Genomic DNA, 17772 nt, shown 5'->3' on the forward strand with positions numbered 1-17772 from the left:
TAGAGGTCTTTTCCATAACAAGACGAACACAGACCCTGAAACGTTTTAGGCAATATTACAGCCTTTTAGTAGTTGTTACTCATTAAGGGGTAATGAGTACAGATTTTTTTCCTTGATGCATAAAAATAAAAGGATAACATTTATATTTTAATTAATTTAGAGTATGCATTCTCACTAAGTAGATATTCTTTTCAACTAATTTAACTTTAATCATAACTGCTGATGGGACCTAATATTTTTACGCCCATATAGCATAAGAATTAAAAAAACAAAATGAAAAATATAAAGCTAATGCACCTACATCTTGTAATTGTGTTTTTATTTGCAGATGGAGAATATCATTGGAACAGTAAGAGATTCCAACCTGAAGCTGACACTTGCTTTTGGGATAGGAATGCATCATGCCGGACTACATGAGAGGGACCGAAAAACAGTAGAGGAACTATTTGTAAATTGTAAAGTTCAGGTAATTTTTTTCCATGAACAGATATTTAAAAGTAACTTTAAAGTTGTATTTTAGTTAGATGTAAGATATTATCTTTTATTTTTTAGGTTCTTATTGCTACAAGTACATTAGCCTGGGGTGTAAACTTTCCAGCTCATTTAGTAATTATTAAAGGAACAGAATATTATGATGGAAAAACAAGACGATATGTGGATTTTCCCATTACAGGTAATATTTTTAAATTTACAAATACATTAAACGTCTATTTTAGCCTTAATAATTTGAATTTGCATGAATTAAATTTTAGAGAATTGGTCACATGTCAGTGATGAACAAATTGTAAATTTTTTGTTTCCAGTAAAAATATTACTCCAAAGTATTAAGCCATTTTATTTACTTTTACTTATCTAATGTGTTAATGAATGTCAAAGGCACAAGTAATTGTTTTAAATTTATAAATAGATAAAAGTACTGATTAGTAGGAATTAGTGACTTAATAAGTTATAATTAAACATTATGTTTAATTTTAAATCTCCCTCACTAGACATGATATTTCCTATAGGACTTCTAGAACCAAAGCACTTGTTGCTATAACTTGTACATGAACAGTCTATTAACATATTTTAAAACTTGATAAAAGAATTTTCAGTGAGTTTTGAACAGGAAAATATGCCAAATATGTATTTCAACTCAATGAATGCATATAAAATCTGTATCATTTCTCAATCATTGCTTACATGAATGCATGTAAAATCTGTATCATTTCTCAATCATTACTTACCTCAGAGACTCCTGCAGTATAAAAGAAAAATTTTATACAGTGGATGGGAAGAAGAGGAGGCCTAAGTGGATCCATTATTCATGGGGAAAAATAAGAAAATGACTCTGCTGAAGAGGTTTTCCTATATAAGAGTTATATAGTTATAACTCTTAAATAGCATTTTTAAACATTTACCTAAAGGAATCTTTGATCTTTCTTACTTATACACACTGTAAGACTCTTTTGGGGACTGAATTTTCTATCATAGTGAATTAATTATTTAATTATTAGGGAACTCAGTAGTAGGCATCAGAGAGAGCATCCCTGGTCTTAAAATACTGTACTCCCTTTTATTTTGTTGTGTTGTAGAAACATGCCATAATCCATCAGTATTTCTTGTGCTACATGCCACACTGCAGAATACCTCTTGTTCTCTTTCTTATAGATGTTCTCCAGATGATGGGGCGTGCTGGGAGGCCTCAGTTTGATGACCAAGGCAAAGCTGTAATTCTGGTTCATGACATAAAGAAAGACTTTTACAAAAAATTTCTTTATGAACCTTTCCCTGTAGAGTCAAGGTAAATTTTGCTGTAAATTAATTTAAATGGATTATGTCATAGCAGGTTGATATTCTTGTGCTGACATTGTATTAGATAAAAATCAGTAAAACTTCTAGTTCAAAAGAATTATTTGAAGTGAAACAATATATTTATCACAATAAGACAACATTAAATTATAATTTTCACTATAAAAGAAAAACACACTGTTTAAAAGAAGCAGTGAAGGGACTTCCCTGGTGGTGCGGTGGTTAAGAATCCACCTGCCAATGCAGAGGGCACAGGTTCAAGCCCTGGTCCAGGAAGATCCCACGTGCCACAGGGCAACTAAGCCCAGTGCGCCACAACTACTGAGCCTGCACTCTAGAGCCCGCGAGCCACAACTGTGGAGCCCGTGTGCCACAACTACTGAAGCCCACATGCCTAGAGCCCATGCTCCACAACGAGAAGCCACGCAATGAGAAGCCAGCGCACCGCAACAAAGAGTAGCCCCCACTCGCCGCAACTAGAGAAAGCCCGCACGCAGCAACAAAGATCCGACGCAGCCAAAAATAAATTACTTAATTAATTAATTTATTTAAAAAAAAAGAAGCAGTGAAGTACATTGTTCAGTCACATTGACTCCGGAGCAAGACAACCTGGGTTCATATTTGAGCTCTCCACCACTTACTTGCTTGATCTTGAACAAGTTATTTAAATCCTCAATGCCTTAGTACACTGTCTGTAAGATGGAGATAGCAGCAATACTGGCCATCTCGTAGGGTACTTGTACTGATCAAATGTATCGTGCTTGGAACTGTGTCTGGCACATAGTAAGCATTTAATAAAGTGTTAGTTTGGTGTGTGTTTTTGTAGAATAGTCTATAAATAAATATCCAAAATAAAGGGATTGGTAATGAATAATTTAAGCTAGTGGCCAGTTTCAGAATTATCACATACTTCTTTGTGGATCCAGTAACTACCACCCCTTTGACGAAGTCTTTCCTCATTTTCTCAGCTGAAAATAATCTTTTGTCTGTCAGATTTATACATTTTTCATTCCTAACATTTATCACTTGCTACCTTTTATCATAGTCTTCTTTAATATACTGAATAGCCTTTACCATATTCTAACTGCAAAGGACAAAATATATTTCTAATTTATACTGTAAATAGTTTTTGAGTTTTTTACTGTGTTAGAAGTTCTAATGTTCCTTTTTTTTTTAATTTGGAAAACATAAAAAGATTTAATATTGTGGGAGATAGCTAACATTGTGCTAAGAGAAAATTTATGACCATAAATATACGTATTTTAAAAGAAAGAGTGAAAAAAAAAAAAAAGAAAGAGTGAAGAGCTTTCCAGGTGGCGCAGTGGTTAAGAATCCGCCTGCCAGCGCAGGGGACACGGGATCGATCCCTAGCCCAGGAAGATCCCACATGCCGCAGAGCAACTAAGCCCGTGCACCCCAACAACTGAGCCTGCGCTCTAGAGCCCACGAGCCACAACTACTGATCCCACATGCCATGCCAAGAGCCTGTGCTCCGCAACAAGAGAAGCCACGACAATGAGAAGCCCACGCACCGCAACAGAGAGTAGCCCCCACTCGCCACAACTAGAGAAAGCCTGCGCACAACAACAAAGACCCAACACAGCCAAAAATAAAAACAAATAAATAAATAAATAATTTTTTAAAAATAAAATAAAAGAAAGAGTGAAAAATGAATTATATGAATATGCATCTCAAGAATTTGAAAAAAAATTAGCAAATTGAACTCAAAGAAAGGAGAAGATAGAAAGATAAGAGAAAGAATTAATGAATTGAAACCAAACATGCATTAGAAAAAAATCAACAAAGCGAAAAGTTAGTTCTTTGAAAAGAAGAATAATATCGATAAGCCTTTAAGTCTGGTCAAGAGAAAAGAGAGAAGGAACAACACAATATCAGGATACAAAAGAAATCTAAAAGGTAATAAGATATTATGAAGAAATTTATACAAATAATTTTTAAATTTTAGATCAAATGGTAGAATGCTTTTTTTAAAAAATTACCAAAACTGACACAAAAAGAAATGGAAAATTTAAATAGCCTCTTATCTATCAAAGCAATTGTATCTGAAATTTAAAATCTTTCCACAAAGAAATTTTCTGACCCAGACGTTCCACTAGTGAATTCTTTATAACATTTAAGGAAGAAATTGAACTCATGAAATTGAACACGAACGCTTCATGTAATAGTCGAAAAGATAGGACTATTTGCCAACTTATTTTATGAGAGTAGAATAACGTTGATACGAAAACCTGATAAATTTACAAGAAAGGAATGTAACAGAGCTGTGTCTCTCATGAATATAGATGTAGAAATCCTAAATAAAACATGAGTAAATCAAATCTAACAATGTATAAAAAGATAACATATTACAACTAATTACAATATCAGTGCAAAGATGACTTATTACTTGAAAATAAATGAATATAATTCACTACATTAGCAGGAAAAAATGAGAAAAATTATATGATTATCTCATAGATATAAAAAAAAGCGTTTGGTGAAATTCCATACCCATTAATAATAAAAACTCTTAGCCAACAGGAATATAAGGGAATGTTCTTAATCTGATAAAGAGTCTCTACTAAAAATCTATTGCAAACATCATGATTAATGATTCAATATTGAAAGCTTTCCCTTTGAGATAGGAAATGATACAGGGATGTTGTTTTCACCACTGCCAGTAAGCATTGTGCTAGAGATCCAAGCCACTGCATTAAGGTAAAGAAAAGAAACAAAAGTCAAAATATCCTTTTGAGCAAGAGGAGTGACTAAAAAGCATAAAAGGAAGAATTCTGGGGCACTGGTAATGCTTGATCTTGGTGGTGGTTACACAGATGTGTTCACATTGTATTACTTGAGTTGTACATGTTTAATTTATGTATTTTTTTCTATGTGTACTTCAGTAAAAAGTTAATTAAAAATTTAAATGTGTACCTTGATATGACTACTATTAATATTTTATTTCTACAGAGTACATATACAGAAGTTGTATGTTAACTTCTCTGTTAATGGGCATTTAGAGAGTTTCTAGTTTTTAACTCTTACATATATTGCTGCAGTGAAGTATTTTGCTTCCCTATCCTAACCTATAAATGTTTCCCTATCAGGTGATAATGAAAAAGTGAAATTGCTGGGTCACGGTGATTGTTCAAATAGATACTGTCAAATTGCCCTCCAAATTAGCTATACGGATTTATACTCAGCCACTGGTGACTGGAGAGTAATATCGCAACTATTTTTTTCATTCAATTTATTATGGCCATTTTCTCAAATCCTTAAAAACATCCTTTGCAAAAACTGTTTTTTAATACATATTGTTCCATGTATCATAATTTACATGGCCTTTTCTTTTGTTGGACATTGCTTCCCTTTTTTGTAATTTATGTAAGAAACTGAAATGAACATTTTGTTATGCCAGTCTTTCATCACATCTGATCATCTCTGTATATTCCACAACACCTAGCACATTTATGTCTTATATGACTGAACTTAATATTCACTGAATGAATGAAGGGAATATCCTTGCTCTATCCTAACCATCCCCCCTTTCTTACCAACTCTCCTTTCATCTGCCTCAGTAACTCTTCTCTGCTCTCCAAGGTGTATCGTCCCTTGTCTGCTCTTACCTCGGCTCTCATCTTCCCCTCCTGAAAGTTATTAGCTCCCTTCCTGTCAGCCTGTGTTTATTTCCACCTAGCAATTTATTTCCCCAAAATTATATACAAAAGATACAAATTACACAAAGCATTTGTTCTGTATCCTGGAACATCAAATCTGAGTCTTGACTGTGTGAGGTAAATTGTTTTTCATTTAATGTTCATGTATGTTTCCCATGTCTTGTTCACTCTGTAGCTTATTAGGAGTGCTCTCTGACCATCTAAATGCAGAGATTGCTGGTGGTACAATAACATCTAAGCAAGATGCAATGGATTATATCACCTGGACTTACTTTTTCCGACGTCTTATCATGAACCCCAGGTAAGTGCGGGGCAAGTATTTTTCTGTTTCGCACTAAAAGAAAATATGTTTGAAGGTAATCATCTCTAAATTCAGGTACATAACAAAAATGCCAGAACATTGGACATCCTAGGTATAGGAATTTGCCCAGAGAATCAGATAATATCTCTGATATGTTCACAGTATATTGTGATATATTAGAAAATAATTGTGTGCATTTTATTAGCTTATTTTAATTAGAATGTTCTCAAGGAGCTCGCTCTGTAGTTAGGGAGACAAGACACCTGATGTCATTAAGAAATGTGCTCAGTTAAATTACATGGTAGTGGGTGACTTGGGTGCAGTTGGAATTCTGAGAAGAATAAGGCCTGTGAAATTGTAGGGGGTAGAATTTGTGAGGCATTTGTAAAGGTTAATAAGAGCTCTGCAAGATGAAATAAAATTGGGGGAGCTGTGATGGAGTATCTTTTTACTCCAGGCAGGATAGATTGTATCTTCATTCAGCACCTGTTTATCAAATATTATACTAGACATTGAAGCATGAGGATGAGTGTATATCATCCCTTATCTTCAAGGGCTGATCTTGTAATGTGGAGATGGACATAAATGATTACAGTGTAAATCATAAGTGCTCTAACAGACTGTATTTAAGCCTGTGAGAGTGAAAGCTTCACAGACGAAGTGATACTTCACCCAGAACTCGAATCTGGAACAGAAGTGGAAAAGGTGGAAGGCACAAAAATACTAGATGGGCGGAGGCCCTCAGTGCTTGAAAGAGTCTCTAGAGAATGCCAAAAGTTAGATGTAAAGCTTAGAGTGTGAGGCAAGAAGATTTTCTTGCCTAGAAAGTGGACCAAGCACCAGAGAGTAAAGGGCCTGTATGCCATGCTAAGGGGTTTGCATCTGATCCTATTGACTGTGGTTGGAAGTTTTTAAATATAGTTTAGCATCACCAAATTAGGTTTTTGTTATTGTTGTTTTCTTTGTACCTTTTGAGCCCTTCACCCATTTCTCCCACCCCCACCCCCACCTCTGGCAACTACCAGTCTGTTCTTTGGTATTTTGTTTTGTTTTGTTTTTAGATTCCATGCATAAGAGAAATCATATGCTATTTGTCTTTCTCTGTTTGACTTATTTCACTTAGCATAATATCCTAGCAGTCCATCCATGTTGTTTCCAAGGCATGATTACATTTTTTAAATTTATTTATTTATTTATTTATTTTTGGCCGCGTTGGGTCTTCGTTGCTGCACGCAGGCTTTGTATAGTTGCGGCGAGCAGGGGTTACTCTTCATTGCGGTGCGTGGGCTTCTCATTGTGGTGGCTTCTCTTGTTGTGGAGCATGGGCTCTAGGCATGCAGGCTTCAGTAGTTGCAGCACACGGGCTCAGCAGTTGCGGCTCACAGGCTCTAGAGCACAGGCTCAGTAGTTGAGGTGCACGGGCTTAGTTGCTCAGCGGCATGTGGGATCTTCCCGGACCAGGGCTCAAACCCGTGTCCCCTGCATTGGCAGGTGGATTCTTAACCACTGTGCCACCAGGGAAGTCCCTACATTTTTTTATGGCTGAGTAATATTCCATTCTTTGTCTATACTACAATTTCTTTATTCATTCATCCATTCATGGACACTTAGGTTGTTTCCATATTCTGGGTATTGTAAACAATGCTGCAATGAACATGGGGGTGCATGTATCTTTTCAAATTAGTGTTTTTGTTTTCTTCTAATAAATACTGGCTTTGTTTCAGTACTTGCAGCACTGTGGTAGGGAATGAGCTAGAATGGGGAAATATTTATAGCAGGGAGACCAGTTAAGATGCTTTTTAACAATAGGGCAAAGACACATAGGACCTTAACAGATGCAGGGGGAATGGAAGGAGGCCAAAGGTGAGGGACATTCCTAATATGAGTAAGAAGAAATATTAAACCATTGTTAAGATCTTGAACAGAGAGATCATGATGAAAATGATGAAATGAATTTACTAAATCTTACCGGTTGGTACTTTAAGAAATTTGTTTCTCTTCAGCCAACATTTCCACTTACATAGGTAGGAGTTTGAGAATATGGTGATGTTTTGCTCAGCTCCGCAACTGTATTAGGCCTCTGTATTAGGTACAAAATTTCATTTGGGAAAATGACTACAAAATTAATGAGATAGTCTTACAGTACCACAAATTTTCCATAGTAAACAGATCACAGATTACCATTGTGGAATCGTACAATGGGATAGACTTTACATGTACTCTAGTCCAACCTTCTTGTTTGGTATTGAAGAAATGAAGGCTGGAAACTTAAAGTGACTTGTCCTGGATCCAATAACTACTTTGTGATAAAGCCAGAACTTAAAAACGTAAGTTTTGTGAATTACTACCTTTATGTTTTTGGAGGGAGAAGAATCATGGTGTATAACTGTAGATATATTCATTTTTCTTATATCACAAGAATGGAGGCAATTAATAGAAAGTGAGTAATAGCCGACCTCCTTCACAGGGTCATGTTGGGAATCAAGTACACGAATTAAAGCCTCTCTAAGTTTTGTATTAATTATGAAAAACTTAATGTTGATTAGTGAGCTCTTATTCTTGTACTCCTTTCCAGTTGCTTTACTGGTCTATACCATCCTAAAGACTCTAGTCTAGGGCATTTTCTGGCGGTCCAGTGGTTAGGACTGCACGTTTTCACTGCCAAGGGGGCGAGTTCAATCCCTGGTCAGGGAACTAAGATCCCACAAGCTGCATGGCCCAGCCAAAAAGGAAAAAAAAGACTAGTTTAGAGACTTAGAACCTAATCATTTCTGTCAGCTTGTCTGATCAGCAAACAAGGGAATGATTCTCTGAGGCAAATTGAGTTCTTTAGCAAATTATAGTTCTTTATTGAATCCACAGATACACTGAATTTTGTGTGTGCATCTTCTTTTCTTAATTAAAAATTTTTTTAACTTTTCATTTTCAAACAATTTGAGATTTTTTTTAATTGCAAGAATAGTACAAACAGGCATTGCGTACCCTTCATCCAGCTTCCTCAAGTGTTAACATCTTACATGACTATAGTACAGTTATCCAAACCAGGAAATTTACATTTATGCAATACTGTTAAGTAATCTACAGGCTTCATTCACATTTCATCAGTATTTCCAGTAATGTCCCTTTTCTGCTGAAGACCCAATTTAACAGTATCCTGCATTCCATTTAGTTGTTCTGCCTCCTTAATTCATTTCAATCTGTGACATTTCCTCAGTCTTTCTTTGTCTATCATAACCTTGACACTTTAGAGGAACCCTGGCCAATTATTTTGTAGAACATCCTTCAAATTGGGTTTGTCTGAAGTTTTCTCATCCCTGAATTCAAGTTCTGCCTTTTGGGGCAAGAAGACTGTAGAAGTGATGCTATGCTCTTTTCAGTGCATAATATTAGGAAGTTCTTCTCTAGAGATCCCTTCTGTATTTAAAATATCACTTGTCTGTGAAAGACCCAAAATAAGTTACTCCAGCTGTTCCCCATCCCAAGTTACAGTCTCATTTCTCCACCTGCCTTCTGAATGTTGCCACATGGACTTCCCACCATCATTTCAAATTCAGCATGTCTAAAACTGAATTAATCAGATATCAAAATTTTGCTCTAATATCACTTTCTTACCTTTGTTAATGTTATCACTCTGCATCTACTTATGTTGACTTCAAATCTCAAATTTGCCTTTTAATTTTTCTCCTCCCTTAATTTCCTTAGTTCTTTACCTGCTTAATCTTCTTTCAGTCTATCCTCAATCTAGCCTAATTTGCAAACTGTCCGAGAATATTGATCAGAAATTAAATGTATTGGAGACGGGAACTAGATAAGTTGTGCTTAGTAGACATAGAATAAGTGTTGACACCTGAACAAAGACTTGAAAGAAGTAAGAAGGTTGACCACATGAATATCTAGCAAACAACATTTCAGGCCAAGGGAACGGGAGAAGTTCTAAAGCAGGCACGTCTGGTGTGTTGAAGGCGCAACAAGAAGACGGTGTAGCTGAAGTGGAATAAGCGTGGGGAGGAGAGTAGTAGGAGATAAAGCTAGGGATGTGGGCGGTCAGTGGTCATACTGGTCATGTGGGAGCTTAGACACCATGGTAGGGACTTTGATTTTTATTCTGGGTGAAATGAGAACCATTGTAGGTTTTCAATCAGAGGGCTGACAGGATCTATTCATACCGTTAAAAAGGCCAATTATAATCATAAATGTTATAAATAATTTAAACTTCCCTATTGAAAGACAGAAATTCTCAGATTTATATTTTTAAATCCCACTAAAAATGATTTATAAGCAACATATCAAATCAAAATGATATCGAAAAGTAGCAAACTGGGCATTGAAAGAAGACCTGAAGGAGAGTACCAAAGAGAAACCAATAGCTACAGAATTAAAATCAGACAAAATGAAATTCAAGGCAATAAAGAAAGGACAATGAAGAATGGTTATATTGATAACAAGTACAATCACTAAAAGTTATAGTAGATTATAAATTTTTAGATAACTAGAAATATAGCATCAAAATATATAAAGCAAAACCAATAGAAATCTAAGATGTTAACCAAATTTTAGTCATGTTGAAAGACTTTAACACATATCCCTCAAAAATCAGCATGTCAAAGAGATATAAAGTATTTCATAAAATAAAAGATTTGAATAACAATATCCTTGAATATGTGTATGTGTTTGTAGTACCCCCAAAAAAGAATATGCCGTACTTAAAAACACTAATGGAATTTTAGTTATAAAAATATACCATGTACTAGACTACAAAGAGCAACTCACTGTATTTCAGAATGTAGAGATCATAAGGCTACATTCTCACAGTGTAATGCAATAAAACCAGAAATAAACAAGAGAAGGGATGGCAAAAAAATCTAACTGCTTGGCATTTAACTACTTTTATTCTAGTGAAAGATGAAATTTTTTTTTAAATAGGTATAGGCTAGAACTATACAAAAATAAAAATGTTTTAGAACAAAACCTATGAATTTTAATCAATGCAGAGTTCCAAGGAACGTTCATATCTTTAGGGCACCTACAGGAAAGCGTGAACGCTTGAAAATAATTAAATATCCATCTCGAGAAACTAGAAGCACATTAGCAAAAACAAATACAAGAAGAATATATAAAAATAAAAATTGAAGTTAATAAAATGGGAAACAAAAACTACACTAATATTATTTATTATTGTGTCTGCGGTATTTGAGATGCTGTTTCAGGAGCCTAACTCATTTAGTACTGTTATGACCCCCATTTTATAAATGAAGAAACTGAAGCACAGGGAGATTAAGCAGCTTGCCCACAATCAGGCAGGTCTGAGTGACAGAGGCAGAACTACTGATAGAATCCAGGCATTCTAGTTCCAGAGGCCACATTCTTCATCCCTGGGCCCATTATCAGGTCCAGAATTCAAATATCCATACTTTCTATCCAGATCTCTTTTCAGTGCTGTGATGGAAAATGTGTTCTCTTTGGAAACCATACCATACTAATTCTGAATGTGTAATACTTTTGTTCATTTGATGCAAAAAAAAAAAAAAACTGTCATTTTTAATATCTATACCTTTACATCTGGATAAAAATGGGAAAACGTGCCTAAATAAAGTTTAACAAGTTACATATTTTACTTAGTCTGCTATAGCATGCCCTGCAGTTTTCTTTCTGATTGGCCCTTATGTCTTTTTATTATTGTCTGTGTTAAAATCACCTATACACAAAGCTAGAAGCAAAGAAAGGCACAGGAAATTGGTACACTTTTTCTACTTATTTGTAGATCTGGTAAAAGTTTTAAGAAACCTAAAATCATTGTCTCAAATGAAGAGCTTGTGTTATATGTAGTTTTAATATATACTTCATGCTTCCTGTCATTCAGTGCCATAAATTGAGATTTGACTTTTCTTTGGGTGGGAGGGGCTTGTATACACACATATGTGCATGCATGTATGTGTAACAAGGAAAAAACTGAAGTTTATTTAAAATAGAAAGGGCAAAGACCACTCTCAAAATACAGTCACATATAGGTAAATAAATATGACCCAATTCTCCAACCCCCTTCATTTAATCATATTACTGTAAAGTGTCCCCCCAGCACCACCACCAAAAATAAAATTTATGTTGAGAAAGATTTCAGTTCCTGGTTGTTCTCTGTATGTCTGTGTATATCCTTAAGTTTTTGATATGCATGTATATGCAAATATATGTATGCTTATAAAGATACATATTTATATGTGTAAATATATATGTGGACACACATACATATATACATTCGTTCATTCAAATATATATAAACACATGTATTGGTGCATCATGAAACCTAATATATTTCAAATTGAGTTCTGGATTCAATTTGTTTGTTCAATTTTACTCTCTGTTTTCCCCTGAGAAAGCTTCTAAATAATTCTAGGGCAAAAAAATGTTGTGGTAGTTTCAGCTGTCCCTGCAACCACTTTCATTATTGGTGTCATTATTACTGCTGCATAATCTGGACATAAAAAAACATGGTGCTGTAACAAATGACTTCCCAGTACTGACAGTTATAGCAGCAGCATTTCAATACTGATGAAAAATTTCCCAGAGGTCTCTGGCCAGGTTTACATAAACCAAACAGGAAATAGCTGCCACTATTCACATTAAATCCAAACTGTTTGGTGTAACTTTATCTATGTTTTACATTACAATAAAATCTCTTTCATTTTCAGCTGGTGAAATTGTGTCCTTATTAACATTGGAAAAAGATAACTTGAAGTTTCATGTGTGGTATTCTTGTTTGTCCTTTGATAAGATCTTTTAAAGATAATTTTTTAGAAGTTGTTTTACTTTTTGACTGTTTAAATTTAATGAACTTTGTAAAATTTTATGATAGGGAGAGGTTTGTTTATAATTTCTTCCCAATGGACTGCTAATAGAAGTTAGCTTGTCTAGCCCATGTGCTAGATGCTGTCAGTATCAAACTGCCTTTGACTTTCACACCTCTCAGGGGACTAGTAATTGTTGTGTTCAAACAGCCTGTAATTGTGATCCCGCTGGCTTTCTCAGTATGCTTCTGGCTATTAGAATCATTAAACAACTCAGCACCTGTTAACAGCATTGTAAATATTCAACCCTGCTTGTGTGCAGGTTGAATCCAATATAGAGAAATCTTACAGAGCTCAGCCTCATAAATTAGAGCCTCTGACAAGTCAATTATTGTGAAACTGGGTTTCTCTGTGAAATAAATGAAATAGCATGCTGACAAAAAGGTAGGCTGTCTGTTTATGGCAAAGAGAAGATAATGACTTGACGATTCAATGCAGTGAGTGTGAAACTACATTGTATCCTTTATCCATAATTAAACAGTTGTATAATATTTCTGTTTTAATAACCAGTAAATTATAAATTTTCTACTGTGGAGAATGCAACATGAAAACAGACCTTTTTACTTAGCAGTTGCATGCTTTTTTCAAGTTAGTAAAGTGATTATTGAAATTAATGATATGTATAAGCTAAATGCTTATAATTATTTAGGCTAGAAATTGCACAGTGACTGAAAAGTTTCCATGTTAGAAGTGAAGGCCATATAATGCTACTAATGAAGATCATGTAAATATAAACTCCATCCTTTATTCACAAAAAAAGTGTTAGAATATATTCTCTCTCAAAATTTTATGGGACCTAAAAAATAATTCCATTTACACTTAGTTTTATTACTTTATAGTGTCTTGTAAACTATACATCTAATTAAGATGTAGCAGTATACTTTCTTAAGGATTTGAAAATATTTAGGTAACCTTAGAATCTCAGTTCAGATATTAACAAAGAATAATATTTGGTATAAATCAGTGAAGTCATACCACTAACAAAAATAGATGCATTTTAGTATTTGTGTTGGCTGCATAGGAGAAAAGTTTTTTAATGATTGAGATTTTACTATTATATTCAAGAATGTAATATTTTAACTAGCCCTCTCTATATTTAAAGTTGTCGCTTTTAAAAAATAAATAAAGTTATCACATATGCCAGAATATCTGAAGAAAACAATTTTAGGGATTTTTAAAATTCTAGATTACCCCCCCCAGGTGTAATAAGGATAAAAGTTTTGATATTGAATAAATTGAATGTCAATTCGATTACTTAAATTGAGTTTTTCATTTCTCATATGCAAGTCAGTAAGAATGTTGGTGAGCATATTGGAAAAGAACAACTGTATTAAGAAATAATCAATGGAAGTTTTTAAAGTTATTCTGCTCAAAAAATGCATTAATTTTTAGCAAGTTAGATTATGATATTTTAGTGTAGTCATCAGATAATTTGTTGCAGTCTCAGAGCCATAATTTTACTTGATTTTTTTTTTCTTTTTTACAACTCACTGTAAATGTTTAAAAAATATTTACCCTGACTGTACTTTCTCTGGATAAAAGCCACAAAGTAGTCTAAAAATTTTTCCAATAGATGTAAATGAACAAACTTCAGAAGGGATATTAGCCCATCAAAATATATCTTGTAAATACATAAAACAGTGAGTAAAATAATTATTAAAAAAAGAACCTATAATTTTTGGAGAAAAGTTTTTATCATTAATGGTTTTAAGTATTATTTGTAAGTGTACCAAATTATTCATTTAAGCATAATATGGTAGTGTTGGCATTCCAGTTATATTTATATGGGAATGGCTTGTGGTGAGCCATAGCAGCAACCATGAGATTTTTTGTTTTCAAATGGCCTAAGAAATTTATAGATAAAAATGGAATCATAACTTTTTTTCACAGTAATATTATTTTCATAATGTCTTCCTTCTGTAATTTTAATTGCATAAAGAATAGCTTGATTCTTGCTCTGCAAATAGTACTACTTATTCAGTGTCCTGGGCACATTTTCACTGTTTTTTTTCCATTTAGATATAACTTTATCAACCATATATTAGTCCAGACAGCTGAAAATCGTGTTGGAAAATTTATAGGCTTAGCAAGCCAAAAGAATGTGAAATATAAAGTAAGCACTTACGTTGCAGAAAGTTTGGCTGATAAATTTCATTTGTTGGGGGAAAAAAATGAAAGACAAAAAAATATTGTTAATAATTTGAAACAGCTTTGGGGATCTGTCTCTTTTATGGAGGCTTGAATGTTCAGAATTTTTAGTTTCACCTCTAATGCAGAATAAATTATTCTAACTATATACTCCTTCTCAGTCACAATTCAGGATAAAGGAAATATTTTCTAATGGTTAATAATGCTGGTTTTTCACCTTCACATATGCCTGGTTGATAAAAGTCTGTGCATTTTGTTTAAAGTAACAACAGCACTGATCTGTCTAGTATTTGTCTGTTCATTGATAAATATTGCTTTATTTTGGTTTATGAAAAGAACTTTTCCAGGAAGGGCAATAATTTCTCTACAGACTAAAATTTAAAGTAACTAATTCTCTTTTATGAGAATTAAAATCCTCAGCATATAACTATGATTTACAGTTATATTCCCAAATAAATAACCTATTATTAATCCATACTCAGTGGAAACTTGTATATTTGGTTGTACCTAGACTTTTGGGCTAACTTCTCTTTCTAGTGAAAATATATCCTGCCATGATTTAAGTCCTGCTTTTTCTGTTTTTAAATAAATTTTTATAGTATTGACCCCAAATCTTTCCGTTGGAAGAAAGAAGAAAAAAAAAAAAAAATCACCATGCTTGGGAGGCCTTTAGACCTCTCCCATTTGAGATTGTTAACACTTTCTTCCTCAGGCTGTGACCACCCCCTTCCTAGTCCTGTATAGATATAAAACCCTCGTGCTGGGTTTCGGTGATGAGAGTCTGTTCTCTGAGGCCACTTTCCACTCCTGTTCCTTGACTTGGGTAGAGGTAGGGCATGTAAATTCTCCATGCTGACTAGTGGGCAGGGTTCACACAACAGGAATTAGCAATCTGCCATGACTGTGGAGGCAGTCCCTCACCTCTTGGATCTTTTCCCAGACACGGATTCCTAGTGATTTTAGGGATTTGCCAAAAATCTCTTGGAGTTACAGGGAGGAGCATTCAGGTGAATTGCATGTCCTTAGGTTTTTTACTCAGAAGATATATAGAGCTGAACCTATGTGTTTTCTGTATAGGTAAGCTTACTTACAATGCTTATTTTGTTAGCCTGATGATGTTCCTTCTAATCTTTAGAATATTTACTCCTTAAAGCATTAGGGGAACAATTGACTAAATTTCCGAAAAGAACTCATCTGCCACCCAAATCAATTGTTCTTTGAGTTTTTTAATGTTACTGAGGATGAGTTTTTACATAAAAAAGGGAATTATATATTTATATATAATATGCTTCTCACCTTTTCTAAATCTAGTATATAAGTTTAGTTTGCTGTAGATGTGTAAACTGAAATAATGTCAGTTTTAACACTGGAAAATTAGTATCTTTTTAATGTGCTGCTGAATTTTATCTGCTTATCTTACATATTTTTAACATATTGCCATTGTTCATCAGTGTCAATAAACCTTAGTATGGGGATTTTGATCTGTAAAATGGAAATGGTAATTGCAATTGCTTTATTCCTTTGATTTGCTATAAATGGAAATTTTTTTTTGAAATTCTGAAAAGAACGAGGTGAAATTGAAGTGATGGTTTTAATAGGAAATATTTTGAAACAAATAATGACCTTGCTTGTTTTCTAGCTACTACAATTTGAGTGATGTGAGCCATGATTCTGTGAACAAGTTTCTGTCCAATCTGGTTGAGAAGTCCCTGGTTGAATTGGAACATTCCTACTGTATTGAAGTGGGAGAGGTACGACTCGGTCATATACATTCCAATTGAAAAGATGGCCCAGCTTTTTAACAATAGAGCTTTTGCTTCTAATGATAACCAAAAATTGTAATGAAACAGTTGGAACAGCAACCTACAGTATGAATTATTAATTTTATGAATATATACACTTCTATTGTACTTTTTATGTTATTTTATATTTCTTTTCAAACAGGATAATCGGAGCATTGAACCACTGACATATGGCCGGATTGCCTCTTACTACTATTTAAAGCACCAAACAGTTAAAATGTTCAAGGAGCGTTTGAAACCTGAATGTGGTACTGAAGAATTGCTTTCAATTCTGAGTGTGAGTTTCATGATATTATTGCACTGTTTTTAATACAAAAAGATTATATTTTATATATTTCATACCTTCACTTTTAATTTGGGTCTTAATTTGTTGCCGTCTAGTTCCTCTTGAAATTTGGCAGAAACTGTTTATGAAGTTCTTTCTTCTGTCAAACACGATCACTACAAAGCAAATCTGGACTAAATTCCCCATAGATAAGATGACCGTGTAATTTATCGTCCAAACTTGGGTCAGTCTGAGAATGGAATGGGGCACTATTGATATTTAAGCCAGGATAATAGGTATAAACTGGGCTCTCCTCAGCAGCCAGGTGATCTCCCTAGCCTTCAGTGTAATAACCTCTCTGAATTATAGTTGAAAGCTTTTCTTATTGCTTTTTTTGGGTAATTCTTGTTGGAACTACGATGTTGCTGATGTTTCTTAACATAAGGATCCACTTGATTAAGTTCTCTTAGAATTAATGCCAGAAAAGTTAACTCCTCCCATTCCCCCTTCCAAAAAAAATATACAATTAGATTTATCACATGGTAAAAAACTATACTATGTTCATTTTGCTTTATTGCCGAGAAGCTAAGAGCTAAATTTAATATTGAAGTTAACATTACTATTAGGAGTATCTTCTCCACTTCCTTCCTGCATATTATATATGCATTATTTTGTTGTTGTTGTTGACTTTAAGTGTAATAATTTACCATAAAACTTAGTGGGCACATTAATCAGGATATATGTTATATAAGTAAATACTGTATTTTATTTTACCCGTCAGGTGTGTTGGTACTTTTTTAAAAAGTTAAGACCCATTGGGCTATAATGTCTTTAAGGTCCTTCTCTTATAAATTCACTGATTCTGCTGTAGTTCACTTACTTATTAACTTTTTTCCTACCTCTCCTATTGCTTTATCATTCTCAATAGACATCAGTATCCCATTCA

At 34.0% G+C, this 17772-nt stretch overlaps 1 protein-coding gene across 2 annotated transcripts in view; it reads left to right on the forward strand.

The window, feature by feature from the left end:
• Positions 1 to 17772, forward strand: part of ASCC3 (activating signal cointegrator 1 complex subunit 3) — a 344670-nt gene that overhangs the window by 252306 nt on the left and 74592 nt on the right. For both annotated transcript variants that reach the window (XM_057527763.1, XM_057527764.1), the window contains 6 exons: positions 329 to 466; positions 553 to 673; positions 1651 to 1783; positions 5644 to 5769; positions 16399 to 16510; positions 16704 to 16838. In XM_057527763.1, coding sequence (XP_057383746.1) covers positions 329 to 466; positions 553 to 673; positions 1651 to 1783; positions 5644 to 5769; positions 16399 to 16510; positions 16704 to 16838 — 765 coding nt within the window. The remainder of the gene's footprint in view (positions 1 to 328; positions 467 to 552; positions 674 to 1650; positions 1784 to 5643; positions 5770 to 16398; positions 16511 to 16703; positions 16839 to 17772) is intronic.

The sequence above is a fragment of the Balaenoptera acutorostrata genome, chromosome 14 (assembly GCF_949987535.1).
Source record: "Balaenoptera acutorostrata chromosome 14, mBalAcu1.1, whole genome shotgun sequence".
NCBI classification, from domain to species: Eukaryota; Metazoa; Chordata; class Mammalia; order Artiodactyla; family Balaenopteridae; genus Balaenoptera; species Balaenoptera acutorostrata.